This window comes from Balaenoptera borealis (assembly GCF_965194805.1).
Source record: "Balaenoptera borealis genome assembly, chromosome: 2".
In the NCBI taxonomy this organism is placed as follows: Eukaryota; Metazoa; Chordata; class Mammalia; order Artiodactyla; family Balaenopteridae; genus Balaenoptera; species Balaenoptera borealis.
The window spans coordinates 925000-939203 of record NC_138867.1 but is presented as its reverse complement, the minus strand read 5'-3'; the positions used below and the strand labels follow the sequence as shown (position 1 = coordinate 939203).

The 14204-nt window shown below is 45.4% G+C and overlaps 1 protein-coding gene across 2 annotated transcripts; it reads left to right on the top strand.

The window, feature by feature from the left end:
- The first annotated feature begins 3 nt into the window (after nucleotides 1-3).
- Nucleotides 4-13813, top strand: CCDC127 (coiled-coil domain containing 127). 2 transcript variants are annotated; one of them, XM_082382959.1, is made up of 3 exons: nucleotides 4-118; nucleotides 1309-1439; nucleotides 12594-13813. In XM_082382959.1, exons 2-3 carry the CDS (start codon nucleotides 1319-1321, stop codon nucleotides 13247-13249), a joined length of 777 nt encoding a protein of 258 aa, XP_082239085.1. In that variant the 5' UTR covers nucleotides 4-118; nucleotides 1309-1318; the 3' UTR covers nucleotides 13250-13813. The 2 variants fall into 2 exon arrangements, with proteins under 2 accessions (XP_082239085.1, XP_082239086.1); XM_082382960.1 differs by having other exon boundaries at nucleotides 102-238.
- The last annotated feature ends 391 nt before the right edge of the window (nucleotides 13814-14204 follow it).

Here is a 14204-nt window from a genome sequence, read left to right as displayed (position 1 = left end):
GACGCCACGCCTGCGCACATCGCAGCGCCGGGGGTCGACGGGGCAACGCGGCGCCTGCGCAGAGGGACGAGCGGACGGCGGCGCTCAGGGCATAGGGGCCGCGACCTCCCGGCCGGAGGTAGGTTGGGGTCTGGGGTCGGGGGTCCTCACGGGCTCGCCTGATTTCTCCTCCGGTCCAGACGGTGTTCGATTTTTCTCGAGTTTACAGCAGTTTTGTGAGATGAACCGGTGCTCGCAGGTAACGTGGTGTTCGCCCCGCTTTCTCTCCGGGACGGAGCGGGAGTTCCTGTATCGAGCAGGTTGACTACTGGCCGCCCGGGTGGACCGACGTTTAGGGGTCCCTTGGGTCCGTGCCGGGTTCCGCTGCTTTATTAGGACTGCGCGTTCCGGGAGGCGGACCCTGTAGGTTACCGGGGGGCGGGGGCGCGGACCCTCCAGTACATGAGGTCTGGGGGGCGCGAACTCCATAATATAGTTTACGGTGTCGGGGTGGGGGACGCAGACCTTGTAATTTATGGAATCGGGAGGGCACGAACCCTGTGGGGTGGGGCTGGGGGCGCGCGGACCCTGTCGTTTACGGCAGCGGTCCCCAACCTTTTTGGCACCAGGGAGCGGTTTCGTGGAAGATTATTTTTCCACGGGGTGGGGGGAGGGGATGGTTCAGGCAGTAATGCGAGCGAGGCGGGGGGGATGCGGAGCGCAGGTGAAGCTTCGTTCACTTTCCCGCCGCTCACCTCCTGCTGTGCGGCCCGGTTCCTAACAAGCCGCGGACCGGTTTCGGTCCACGGCCCGGGGGTTGGTGCTCCCTGGTTTACCGGGTTGGGGGGAAGGAATGCTGCTCCCAGCCCTCCCCTATGAGGGTTACGAGCTTCACTACTTTAGATCTGTTTTTCATTCTGTACTTGCCACAAGCTTCTTAAGTACTGAGGCTTTTTGTGTGTATGTCATTGCTTTATTGCCAGTTAGAATTTTATATCTTTAGGTGTTGAACAAGTATTTATTGAAAAGCCTGTTAAGAGTCTTTGAAGTTGAATTGAGTTTCTTTTGACTATATTTGCTTCGTTCTATTTGTATTTCAGTTATTTGAGACACATCTTCTTCCCCACGATTTGTGAGTTGCTTTTGTCTGAGGTCTTGTTTTTTTCTTTTAATCCCATAAGGCTCAGTGCTGTGCAGCGCATACCTAGATCTGAACAAAATTTTTTGAAAAAAAAAAAAAGGTCTCACATGAGCTATATAGGTGATATAATTGTGACCAATGTATTTTGTTCTTTTTGTGTGGTTAATGGTTTTATTATTTACTTCAAGGTGTATCTCCATGAATAACTTAAATGACCCCCCAAATTGGAATATCCGGCCCAGTGCCAGGGCTGATGGGGGTGATGGAAGCAGATGGAATTATGCCCTGTTGGTTCCAATGCTGGGATTGGCTGCTTTTCGTAAGTCATGGTTTTCCTAATGTGTGTTTTCTGGGCTGAAAGTGTGGCGCTCTAAGATCTTGGGCTTTGGAACCTGACAGATGTTGACTGTGAAAAAAAATGTACAATGTGAGAGCTATGAAGACTGTAGCCCAGGATACAGCCTCTCACTCAGATAGCTGTTAGGAACCGCTCTGAAGAGGCAGGGGAGGAGCCAGGAAATACATGTGATCCAGCATGCGTCTTGGTAAAAGATTAATACTTGTCACAGAAACCCAGGTGTGTCAAATTAGTGACTTTAGTGCTTACCTACGTATGGGAAGATGCAGCAATTTGGGGTCACTGAAATTCTTTCTTAGTCATGTATCTTAACGCTGTAGGGTCCCATGTATCCAAAACAGAGTGCATTCACCCTGAATCCCTTTCCGGGTGAATTTGTAGGTCAGTGACTGTGGCTAATGACTTAATCATAAATGGCGGGCAACAGTCTTTGTTTACAGAGATGCATGTGTACACCCTAGTTTTTTCGCATATGGTGCATTCTGCACAAATTATTTACCCTCTGAGCCTGTTTCTCTGACCATCATAACTGAACTGCCTCAGTGCAAGTGAGGGTTAAATAAAACAAGATATTTAGAGGCATTTTGTGTGGAGTGAGTGAGTTCAGTAACTGTTAGCTCCCTTCGAGGCTGTACTGCTCTGAGGGGGGCTCCCTTGCTTCAGTTGCCCTCATAAGCACTGATGAGGAAGAATAAAACAGGCATAAAAGAAAACTGGTTTTGTATGTGTCATGTTTAGGAAATCAGTCTTTGGGAGACTTCATCCATGAAACCTCTGCTCAGGCTGGCCAGAAATTCTCTCTGCTTTGAATCGACTTTGTACCACTTTGGGGAAATTACCAGTTACCAGTCAATTGTAATTATTCCAGCTCTTAGCTTATATCCCTACTACATGATGAATTTCCTGATGTTTAGGAGTTGGTTTTATGTTTTGTCACTGTCGCAGAGGAAGAAACTTTCCTCTACCCTTTTAAGTTCTTCTAGCTGGTCTAAGAATTAAATTGATGTGAGACAGATTAACAGGAGAAAATCAAACAAAAGTTTTTAATATGTATCCATAGGAGAGACTCAGGAAAATTGAGTAACTTACCAGAATGGTATAAGCCCTCACCTTAAATACCGTCCCAAGCTTAAGACAAAAGAGGATGTGGAGGTTGAGGAGAGTTAGTTACCAGAGGAGACTAGGAAAAGCGCAATAATCAAGGGTAAGGTTGTTATGTGGATTTACGCTCTAGCCTTTTCCTATTATAAGAGTTTCCAGAAATTTGGTCAACCACTTCCTGGTACAGCCGGGCAAACACCCTTACAAATGCAGAGCTCCCTTATAAATGTAAGTGTTTCTTACAAAAGGGTAACTCCTACTTGGTTTTCAAAGTTTCTCCCATGTCTGCTGTTTCTTAGAAAATAACCAGTTGAAAATAATCCCTATGCCAAAGAGACGTGTCATTTTTTTTTTTTTGATGGGTAGGAAGTGGATTTATTTAGAGAGAAACACCCTCCACAGACAGAGTGTGGGCCATCTCAGAAGGCGAGATGCCCCGAAATATGGAGTGGTTAGTTTTTATGGGCTGGGTAATTTCATAGGCTAATGAGGGGGAGGGTTATTCCAATTATTTTGGGGAAGGGGTGGGGATTTCCAGGAACTGGGCCAGAGCCTACTTTTTGACCTTTTATGGTTGGCCTCAGAACTGTCCTAGCACTGGTGAGGGTGTCATTTAGCATGCTAATGTATTACAATGAGCGTATAATGAGGCTCAAGGTCTACTGGAAGTCAACTTGTCTGCTCTCTTGGACCTAGTTGGTTCTAACCAGTTTTTGTCATGTCCTATGGCTGTGTCATGCTTTTAAAGGTTGTGCCCTGCCCCCTTCTCTCCTGTTTCATTCCCCCGATTTTACTCCAATATTTTTATGGGAAGCAGAGGGGCGATGGTCCGTCTTCTGAAGTTGCTTCGAGGCTGAGTAGGGGCATCAACCCGCCTGTCAGCGAGTAAAAATCTCTAGGATGCCTGATCTAGGGGCCCCAGGGGCAGGACAGCTCCTTGTTTTAAGTCCGTATGGGCTGGAATCCTTGCATAGCCATTGTATTGATGTGGAAGTGTTGTAACTGTTTCCTTAGCCTTCCCATGAATCTTCTTGATGATGAAACACTTTTTTGTAACAGCATCAGAGTACAAAAATAACTATCTATAAATGACAAAAGACTTAAAAGGCGTGGTTAACCATCTGATTACATTTAATTTTACATGCGTAATAATCCTAGTTAAATATTTTTCTTTCAGATACCTCAGGGGCCCTCTAAAGTATCCCAAAGTTAGCTGGAAATCCAAAGAACTTTAATTAAAATTTGGTATTGGGAAGTTTGTCAAAAAGTTTTAAAAGACTTGGTCAAATAAGATCATAGGTCACTGAGACAATACTTATTTCTTAACCAAAGTTAAAACAGATCTTGAAAGCAAATACAGATCCCTTAAAGGTGAAGTAACTCATGTTATTAAAAGCAGTAATTCAAGAAAACTTTGGAGGGAGAAACCAAATCCAGTCTTGCCCCAGCCCGCTCCCAACAAAATCTGTTTACCCAACTAAGTTTAATCCAATCTTAGAAAATCTTGATCATGTACAACTGTTTTTATTTATTATTTATTTATTTATTTTGGCTGCACTGGGTCCTTATTGTGGCACGCGGGCTCTAGAGCGTGGGCTCAGTAGTTGAGGCGCGCAGGCTTAGTTGCAGCATGTGGGCTTAGTTGCAGTATGTGGGATCCTAGTTCCCCGACCAGGGATTGAACCAAGGCCCCCTGCATTGGGAGCTCGGAGTCCTAACCACTGGAACACTCCCAAGATCATGTACAACTCTTTTTTCCAGTATTTTTTTTCTCACTCTTTACACCTTCTTTTACTGAAAACATACATCTTACTTTCCTTAAAAGTTTTTTTTTTTTTCACTTCAAGTTACTTTTCTTGCTGACGGATTTGCAACATATAATAAGGTCTTATTTGACCTCTAGTAAACCTAGGTACAGCAGAAGTACTATACTTAACATTGATGACTGTAAAGACATATCTGTGTTAATCAAATCAACAAGTTTAAGCCTCCTTCAATACAAGATATTAATTTAATGTTGAATATTTCCTGGATCATGTGAACCTGAAATTCATTCTGGCCAGTTTTATATTCCTGAGTATTTATATAAGCACTTAATTTTTTTAAGTCAATTAAGTAGAGCTTCTTTACAAATTAATTTTGGTAATACTATACATCTACAACACACATAGATACATAGAGACACACAAACAGAGACCTTATAGTTCTCATTTGAAAATTTCAGCCCTGAGTCAGGTACAACAAGGTAAAACCCATCAGTTACAAGGGGTTGGATTCAAATTGGGCTTCTGGCAGATGGAGCAAATCACGGTCACCTGTCTAGATGGCTAAATCCTTTTTTCTAATGTTTACAGAAAAGACACTTAGGATTTCTTTTCGTCCTTGACAAGTCAAGTTCCAAATTACCTACCCCGTTTTTGAAATTTGCATTTTATTTTATTTTTATTATTTTAACCCAAATTCTTTTTTTTTTTTTAATTTATTTATTTTATTTATTTATTTATGGCTGCATTGGGTCTTCGTTGCTGCGTGCAGGCTTTCTCTAGCTGCGGCGAGCGGGGGCTACTCTTTGTTGTGGTGCGCAGTCTTCTCATTGCGGTGGCTTCTCTTGTTGCAGAGCACAGGCTCTAGGCACACGGGCTTCAGTAATTGTGGCATGCCGGCTCAGTAATTGCGGCTCGTGGGCTCTAGAGCGCAGGCTCAGTAGTTGTGGTGCACGGGCTTAGTTGCTCCGAGGCATGTGGGATCTTGAACCGTGTCCTTTGCATTGGCAGGCGGATTCTTAACCACTGCGCCACCAGGGAATCTCGAAATTTGCATTTTAAAAGGATGCTGGAGATAAGGGTTCCTGGAGAAGATCAGGTAGACATTTGCATCTTAAAGGCATAGGCAAGTGCCTCCTAGGATGACTTTGTTCTCTTAAGGCCAGAAGAAACAAGTTTTTTTCCCCCTAAGTACTGAGTAGCCACCTCAATGATATCAAATGACTGACACAGCCATTCACCTATGTGGCAAGGTTTTACCTTCCCTCGTTTAGCTTAGGGAAGGAGAAGGCCTCCCCCCCAAATTCCTATCAGGCTCCAAATGTCAGCTGTAGTTAGTCAGACCAGTGGCCTCCCATTTTGGTTACTGCTATTTACAGGGATATTCCCATCCAGGTCTTAATTTAATAGTCACCAGTTGGATATTTTCGGCCAAGCCTAGAACCTTGATATTCCACACTCCTATAAGGCTTCTATTGCGGCTCCAGATTTAATCTGTTACTTTCCGCTTTCGGTTAGAATCATTTGGTGATGAGGGTGGTTCCCTTGCCCCTCGAGAGACTTAGTAAGGCCCAAGGGACCTATTTAAGGGTGGCACGTTGTGCTTCCCTACATCATGTCCCATGGCTCTGGGTTGGCACTTAAGAATATGAGAAATGGGAAAAAAGCTGCCCTCTGTTGCAGGGATGCTTTTATTTTTAAATTATATGGAACACTTCACGAATTTGTGTCATCCTCCAGCAGGGGCTGTGCCAGTCTTCTCTGTGTTTTTCCAACTTTTTTTTGTTGTTTAGTACATGTGCTGCCAAAGTGAGCAGGCAGTGATACTTTTTATGGAGTGGCTTTACGTGCCTGGGTTTCTTAGGTTAGCAGGTTTGAGTAGAGAAAGTGGAGGCTGACGAGAGTAGTATTTTTCAACTTCATTTGTCTGCCTTTACTTTTAGCCTATGCTAGGGGGCTACTTAACACCCATATGTTCGATATAATTTCTTAATCTTGTAATAACACATTTTTGGAGAATCCTTACAAGAATGCAAAGTTAAAAGTTTTCTCTGATCACATTACCTAAGCAAGATAACCAAAAAGAAGAAAATACAATATTCCTCAACCCTTCTCAGGGACAAAAAGCATCATTTCAAAAGTATAAGAAAGCAGGAACTTCAAAAATAAAAATTACTATGAAAAGCTATAGAAGCCAGAGATGAGTCTGAAAAAACAAACGGAAAATGAAAGTCACCTCAGGGCCTCTCCCAGCCTCAAAACTAATTAATTACTATGTCAGTGTAATTTTTTTTCGAATTTTATTTTATTTTTTATACAGCAGGTTCTTATTAGCTATCTATTTTATACATATTAGTGTATACATGTCCATCCCAATCTCCCAGTTCATTTACCACCCCCCCTGCTGTCCCCCCTTGGTCCATATATTTGTTCCCTAACATCTTTGTCTCTATTTCTGCCCTGCAAATCAGTTCATCTGTACCATTTTTCTAGATTCCACATATATGCGTTAATATATGATATTTGTTTTTCTGACTTACTTTACTCTGTATGACAGTCTCTAGGTCCATCCACGTCTCTACAAATGACCCAGTTTCTTTCCTTTTTATGGCGAGTAATATTCCATTGTATATATGTGCCACGTCTTCTTTATCCATTTGTCTGTCGATGGGCATTTAGGTTGCTTCCGTGACCTGGCTATTGTAAATAGTGCTGCAATGAACACTGGGGTGCATGTTTTGTGAACTATGGTTTTCTCTGGGTATATGCCCAGTAGTGGGATTGCTGGGTCATATGGTAATTCTATTTTTAGTTTTTTAAGGAACCTCCCTACTGTTCTCCATAGTAGCTGTATCAATTTACATTCCCACCAACAGTGCAAGAGGGTTCCCTTTTCTCCACACCCTCTCCAGCATTTGTTGTTTGTACATTTTCTGATGATGGCCATTCTGACTGGTGTGAGGTGATACCTCATTGTAGTTTGGATTTGCATTTCTCTAGTAATTAGTGACGTTGAGCAGCTTTTTGTGTGCCTCTTGGCCATCTGTATGTCTTCTTTGGAGAAATGTCTATTTAGGTCTTCTGCCCATTTTTTGATTGGGTTTTTTTTTTTTAATATTGAGCTGTCTGAGCTGTTTATATATTTTGGAGATTAGTCCTTTGTCCGTTGACTCATTTGCAAGTATTTTCTCCCATTCTGAGGGTTGTCTTTCCGTCTTGTTTATAGTTTCCTTTGCTGTGCAAAAGCTTTGAAGTTTCATTAGGTCTCATTTGTTTATTTTTGTTTTTATTTCCATTACTCTAGGAGGTGGGTCAAAAAAGATCTTGCTGTGATTTATGTCAAAGAGTGTTCTTCCTATGTTTTCCTCTAAGAGTTTTATAGTGTCCGGTCTTACATTTAGGTCTTTAGTTTATTTTGAGTTTATTTTTGTGTATGGTGTTAGGGAGTGTTCTAATTTCATTCTTTTACATGTAGCTGTCCAGTTTTCCCAGCACCACTTATTGAAGAGATTGTCTTTTCTCCACTGTATATCCTTGCCTCCATTGTCATTGATTAGTTGACCATAGGTGCATGGGTTTATCTTTGGGCTTTCTATCCTGTTCCATTGGTCTGTATTTCTGTTTTTGTGCCAGTACCATATTGTCTTGATTACTGTAGCTTTGTATTATAGCCTGAAGTCAGAGAGTCTGATTCTTCCAGCTCCGTTTTTTTCCCTCAAGATTGCTTTGGCTTAGTCAGTGTAATTTTAAGCCTTCCACTTCACTCACCAAGTTCATTGCCCTAGCCATAGGCAGCAGGCAGCCTTTCCAAGCATTCAGTAGGGTTTTTCAAGATGGCAGGCTAGTGAGTTTCTAAATAGCAGCCCTTAGGGCTGCAATTGGGTCTTTCACTAAGACGCAGACACTGCAGATCATTGAATCATAAAAACTACCTACTCTTGTCAGCCTTCTTGGGAGTTGATGTTCAGTTTTCGAAGAAAGTAAAAGAGTGGCTGTACCATTTTACTTTCTCGCCAGCAGTGCATGAGGGATCCGGGTTCTTGGCGTCCTCACCAGTATTTGGTGTGATCACTATTGTTTTTATTTTGCTTGTTCTTGCAGGTGTATAGTGATACCCCATTTTGGTTTTAATTTGCATTTCCGTAAGGGCTAATGATGTTGGGCATCTTTTCACATACTTATCTGCCATCGGTGTATCCGCTTCCTTGAATCCTGTCTTTCAGATTCAATCCATTTTCTAATTGGATTGTTTTTTTAATGTTGAGCTTTGAGAGGTTTTTGTTTTGTTTTGTTTGTTTTTTGTTTTGTTTTGGGTTTTGTTTTGTTTTTTGTCACCACGCAGCTTGTGGGATCTTAGTTCCTTGACCAGGGATTGAACCCTTGCCCTGGCAGTGAAAACGCGGAGTCCTAACCACTGGACCACCAGGGAATTCCCGAGTTTTGAGAGTTTTTACTGTGTTCTAGATTCTAGTACTTTGTTGGCTGTCTTGTTTGCAAATATCTTCTCCCAGTCTGTAGACTCTTACTGGAGTCTTTCATGGAGCAAAAGTTTTAATTTTGATGAAGTCCGTCTTATCAATTTTTCCTTTTATGGGTCATGCTTTCATACCATGTCTGAAAACTCTTTGCCTGGCCCTTGATCCTAAAGATTCTCTCCTGTGTTTTTTCCTACAGTTTTAATTCTACATTTTACATGACAGTCCATGATCCATTTTGAGTTAATTTTTCTATGAGGTATGAGACAGGTTTTATCTCTTCCTTTCCAGTCTGTTGGCCTGTATTTCCTTTTCTTGCTTTCTCGCACTGGCCAGAAATTCTAGGACTTTGTTGGATAGTTCCTGATCTTGGAGGAAAAGCATTCAGTCTTTTCACCACTAAGTAAATGTTAGCTGTGGGTTTCATAGAGTATCAAGACAAGGAAGTTCCCCTCTGTTCCTATTTTTCTGAGTTGCTATCATGAATGGGAGTTGTGTTTCTGTATCAGTCAATATGATCATGTAGTTTTTCTTCTTTAGGCTGCTAATTTGTTGGATTATAGCGATGGGTTTTTGAATGTTGAACCAGTCTTACATTTTTGAAATAATCCCCACTTGGTCATGCCGTGTAATTCTTTTTATATATTGCAGAATTGTATTTGCTAGTATTTTGTTCGGATCTTCATGTCTGTGTTCGCAAGAGCTGTATTGAGTATCTTGGTGGGGGGGGTCCTCTCTTCTCCACACCTGTTTCAGCATTATGCTTTTTTATTTCAGTTCCTGCCTTTTTCAGTTTCAAAAGTTCCGTTTGCTTTTTTAAATATTTTCTATTCGTCTGCTGAGACTTTCTGTATCTTTGCTTAGACTTTATATTACAGTGGCTGCCTTAAACTGTCAGATGACACTAACATCTCTGTCATCTTGGTATTGGCATCAACTGATTACCTTTTAAGTCAACTTGAGATCTTCCTGATTCTTGTTATGAAGAGTGATTCTCCACTGAAACCTGGGCATTTGGAGTATTATGAGACTGGTTTTTATTCGTATCTTCTTAGGCTGGCTTCTTGGACAGGGAGAGGTAGCACTGCCTCCTTACTCCCAGGTGGGGGTGGACGTCCAGGCTCCCCACTCGCCCTCCAGCCCGTGGACACCAAGGAAGGGTCCCCTTGTTACTGCTGGGCAAGAGCGGGAGGTCCAGCTCCCCTGCGACTCCTGATGCTCCCACACAGGAGAATCCCCACGTGGCTTCCTCTGCCACCATCACCGCCCCTCAGGCTTTGCCCACGTGGATGGAGGTGGGGTCACAGTGTCTTCTGTGCTATGTAGCAGGGGCAGAATGGTTATTGTTTAAAAGTTTTCTGTCTTGCTAAGCCCCTTTGCTGGTTGTTTGGCCAGAGAGAGCAGACTCTTGTCGGGGCTTTTAAAGGAAATCTGCATCATTGGCATTTCAGCTTTAAGTCTGGGATCTACAAGGCAAAATGAAGCCCCAGGGGACTCACCAGCTTGGTGTTTCTTGGGTGCCAAGGTCCCTCAACAGTCTGCCTGCTGCTCTCCACCTTTCAGGGTCGTCTTGTGTTAGTTTTACATACGACGTCCAGGTTTTTTGTTGTTCTTAGCAGGGAGAATAGGAGAGAGTACTTCTATTCCATTTTCCCAGAAGCGGGAGCCCCAGCGCTTTTACAAGCCTTCTGAGACTGAGGCTTGAAAAAGTTGTGTCTGTGCGGAGTCATGAGCGGGACTCCCCAAACGGACCAGGGCTGGGCGTCCAGACTTCCGGTCCCCCAGCCTGCGCTCTGCTCTCCGTACCTCCCTGGCCACCTCCTCACCCAGCCTGTCTCCACGTCGCTGTGCCACCTCTTCCAGGAGGCCTTCCTGATGATAGGTGTTCTGTGGTCTGATGGCCGGTGTGTGCCTGGGTGTGCGCCTGGGTGTGCATCAGCCTCCCTGGCTCTGTGTGAGCAGCATTGCACTTTGGGTTAGTAGAGCAGGACCGGCGCTCTGCTTCTGGCCTCCCTCTGCCCCCTCCGCCCATGCCCCCCCCACCCCATCTTCCTCGTCACAGCCAGGGTGCTGTCAGATCAGATCAGTCCGCTTCCTGAGCGGAGTCTGACTTTTCCAGAGTCTGCTCCAGCGTCTCCTTGGCATAAGCCCTGTGCCCCTGGGCAGCAGCTCCTGGAAGCTCTCCTGTACCTGTTCATTCTACCTAGAGGGACCTTTCCTGCCAACTCCTACTGGCCTTCCAGACTTTGTCCACATTCACCCAAAACTGAATTAGTCCTTCTTTCCTCTCTTCTCCACACATACCTTTTGCCTGCCTCCAGGCCTATGACCCCTTCTTTCCTGGTCAGCCCCCCTGCCTGGGCACTCTGGCACAAGGAGGAGACAAAGATGACACGTGCTTCTGAGTGGGAGTTGTCAGCTGGAATAGGACCAGGGGCTGCTTTTGTTGCGGGAGGACGAGGTTGGTCTCGTGATTGTAGAACTGGGGCAGCAGCGTTGCGAGTGAAGAAGGCGCTCACGTGCATGGAAACGCTGTCCTCACAAGGGTGACGGCTGACGTTGTGGACTAGGTGGGATTCCCTGGGACCTGGGGAAAGGCCACACAGCAAGGACAGCACCTTGCGTGTTGACGGGGAGGGACCAGCAAGAGCAGGAAGGGGACCAGAAGGGGGACGGACACCGCAGGGAGTTAAAGAAAGTGGGAGAGAAGCGTGTGAGCCGCCTTGGCTGTGTTTGGAGAGCTGGGCGTAAATGATGCTTTAAACTGCTGCTCTTGGTAGCTTTGAAGACTTGTTGGGCAGTCCTTCTGTTTTCCAGAGGACTCGGATCTGTGCTGCGTTTTGCATGTACAGGCTGGACAGGTTCCCATTGTGAGAAACTAGGACTCAGCATAGCTGCCCCAACATCTATTAAACTATTGACAGGAGCGCCAGTTCAGAACGCGGTGGAGACCCTGTACCAGTGAAAGCATCACACTGACTTTTATCTTATTATCGGAACACACCAGACTCTTACTGGTGGGATGGGGAAGGATGGGTGACAACACCCAGACCCGGGCACCTGCTGGCCACGGGCTTTGTGGCCATCAGACTCCCTTTCTCTGTCCTCGGACTTCTCCGTGCAGCAGAGGCCAGAGGCCTGGTGGCTTCTCACTTTGTGGGGCAGAGCGGGGCATTACCCACCCCAGTTGCCTGCACCCTTCCGTCCCACGTTTGTTAGAGTACGGTGGAGCCTCGCCTTAAGGCTGAACTTCTGACTCCTTATTTACATGACCCCCGTCAGAACATAAGCGAACGCGGTGGGCTTCAGCTGTTTACCAGTGATGACCAGGCGAAGCTGAGCACACGTTGAACTTTGCTCAGTTCTTAGTAGCCTAGCCGACACTGTGTGACGCACGCTCTCCCATATTCATTTCTAGCCCTTGCCAGTAGTATGCCGGGGCGCCGCAGCCAGAGGAGGCGCGGGGTGGTAGGCCTGGCAACAAAGGAGGGCAGCCGTGGGTTTTCTCAGCCATCAGACATTAGGAGGAGGCTGAAGGGGGTCTCTGCAGCCTTGTTGTGCTTGTCTTTGGGGAGCCCTTATCTGATTTTAAGATAAGAACTTTGCAGTTGTATAGCTTCATTCAAAATGTTATCTTTTTTTGTACCTCTTGGGACTTAAGATTTTATTGAAGTGCTGTCCTTAGCTGCTTTATGTTTTCTGTAAATAAAGATTATAGAACTTGAGCTTTGACTTTTCATCATGTGTGTTTTCCTCCTCCACTTTCTTTGTGTCAGGTTGGATTTGGTCTAGGGAGTCCCGAAAAGAAATAGAAAAAGAGCGGGAAGCATACCGTCAGAGAACAGCTGCCTTCCAGCAGGGCCTCGAAGCCAAGTACCATGCCACGATCTCAGAAGGCCGGCGGGCCGTGGCACAGCTGTCCCTGGAACTTGAAAAGGAACAAAACAGAACGACTAGCTACCGAGAAGCCCTCATCTCTCAGGGGCGCAAGATGGTAGAAGAGAAGAAGCTTCTGGAACAGGAGCGGGCTCAGGTCCTGCAGGAGAAGAGGCAGCCCTTGCGGAGTGCGTACCTGAGCTGCCTGGGCAAGGAGGAGGACTGGCAACGGAGAGCCAGGTTTCTGCTGAGGGAGTTCGAGGACGCTCTCACAGAAAGACAGAGCATCTACTGCAGTCTGGTTCTCCCTCGCCACAAGCGGCTGGAGATCGAGAAGAGCTTGCTGGTCCGAGCGTCCACTGACCCAGTTGCTGCTGACCTAGAGATGGCAGCTGGCCTGACTGACATATTCAAGCACGACACGTACTGTGGTGACGTCTGGAACACCAACAAGCGCCACAATGGGAGGCTTATGTGGCTGTATCTCAGATATTGGGAACTAATGGTCGAACTGAAGAAGTTTAAGAGCGTAGAGAGAGCCATACTGGAAAAGTAAGACAGGAGTGAACGGCTCAGCGTCAGAGCGGTGTGTGTTCTGGGTTACGCGATGTTTTCCTTCTGCCAGCGCTCCCTGTGTTGTGGCCACACATGCACACAGCCGCCTCTCAGCAGTGGCCTTCCACTGCTTCCACCGCCACCCTCCGAGCTCTCCGTCCCCCTCAGCGGCTAAGGACGCAGTTTCTCAGGAGCGTTTATATAAGCTGTCGATATTAAGCGGAACAGTATAACCTCATAGCTTTAGGGAAAAACTGTTTCTAAGAATGTGAGATATAATATTCATCCTTACTGTAAGTCATTTTTTGGTCTGTTTTTATCACTCCCTAAATTCTTTGTTCTCCTCAAATTATTTTTCTCTCTCCTAAAATTACAGTTAGAAGTTGTCAGGTAGTGGATAGGACTGCCTAATAGATGAGAAAGGAAGGTAGTGATACCGTCAAGGTTTTGTGGTGTTTTGAAGCTCTTTCCCACCAAAGGGGAAAAAGTGTTTATTTCCAGTTGATACCCTTGTGTGTGTTTATAAGCAATGACATGTAATTAAAACACCTCAATTTAAAAGCAACAGTGCCGCTTTTTATGTGTGTGATTTCTTACTCTTTACATTTTTAAACAGATTATCTCAATCTTTACTGCAAACTTAGACCCATTTTCCACAAAGGTAACATGAATCGGCCTTCGTATGCTTTACGCACATCACTCCCGTCATCTTGACCCTAGTGCTGTGCAGTGAGCGCTGTTACTACCCTTGGGCTCCGGGTCCCCAAGACCACCCCACACTTGCTCAGGACTCCGCACATGGTTGTACTCACAGCTGAGACTCGTCGTATAGAAAGGATACAGGGCAAGGTCAGTAAAGGGACAGGCACGTGGGCAACGCGGGGAGACCAGGTGCAGCTTCCCGTCCCCTCCCAGGGGTCACACGGCCATGTGGACGCTCTTCAGAAACAGCGTCC

Bases quoted from the DNA above. Each gene is read 5' to 3' on its own strand.
- CCDC127 (XM_082382959.1), top strand. From the start codon at position 1,319: ATGAATAACTTAAATGACCCCCCAAATTGGAATATCCGGCCCAGTGCC. The intron at 1,440-12,593 runs GTAAGTCATGGT...TCTTTGTGTCAG, and splicing joins GCTGGGATTGGCTGCTTTTC to GTTGGATTTGGTCTAGGGAG.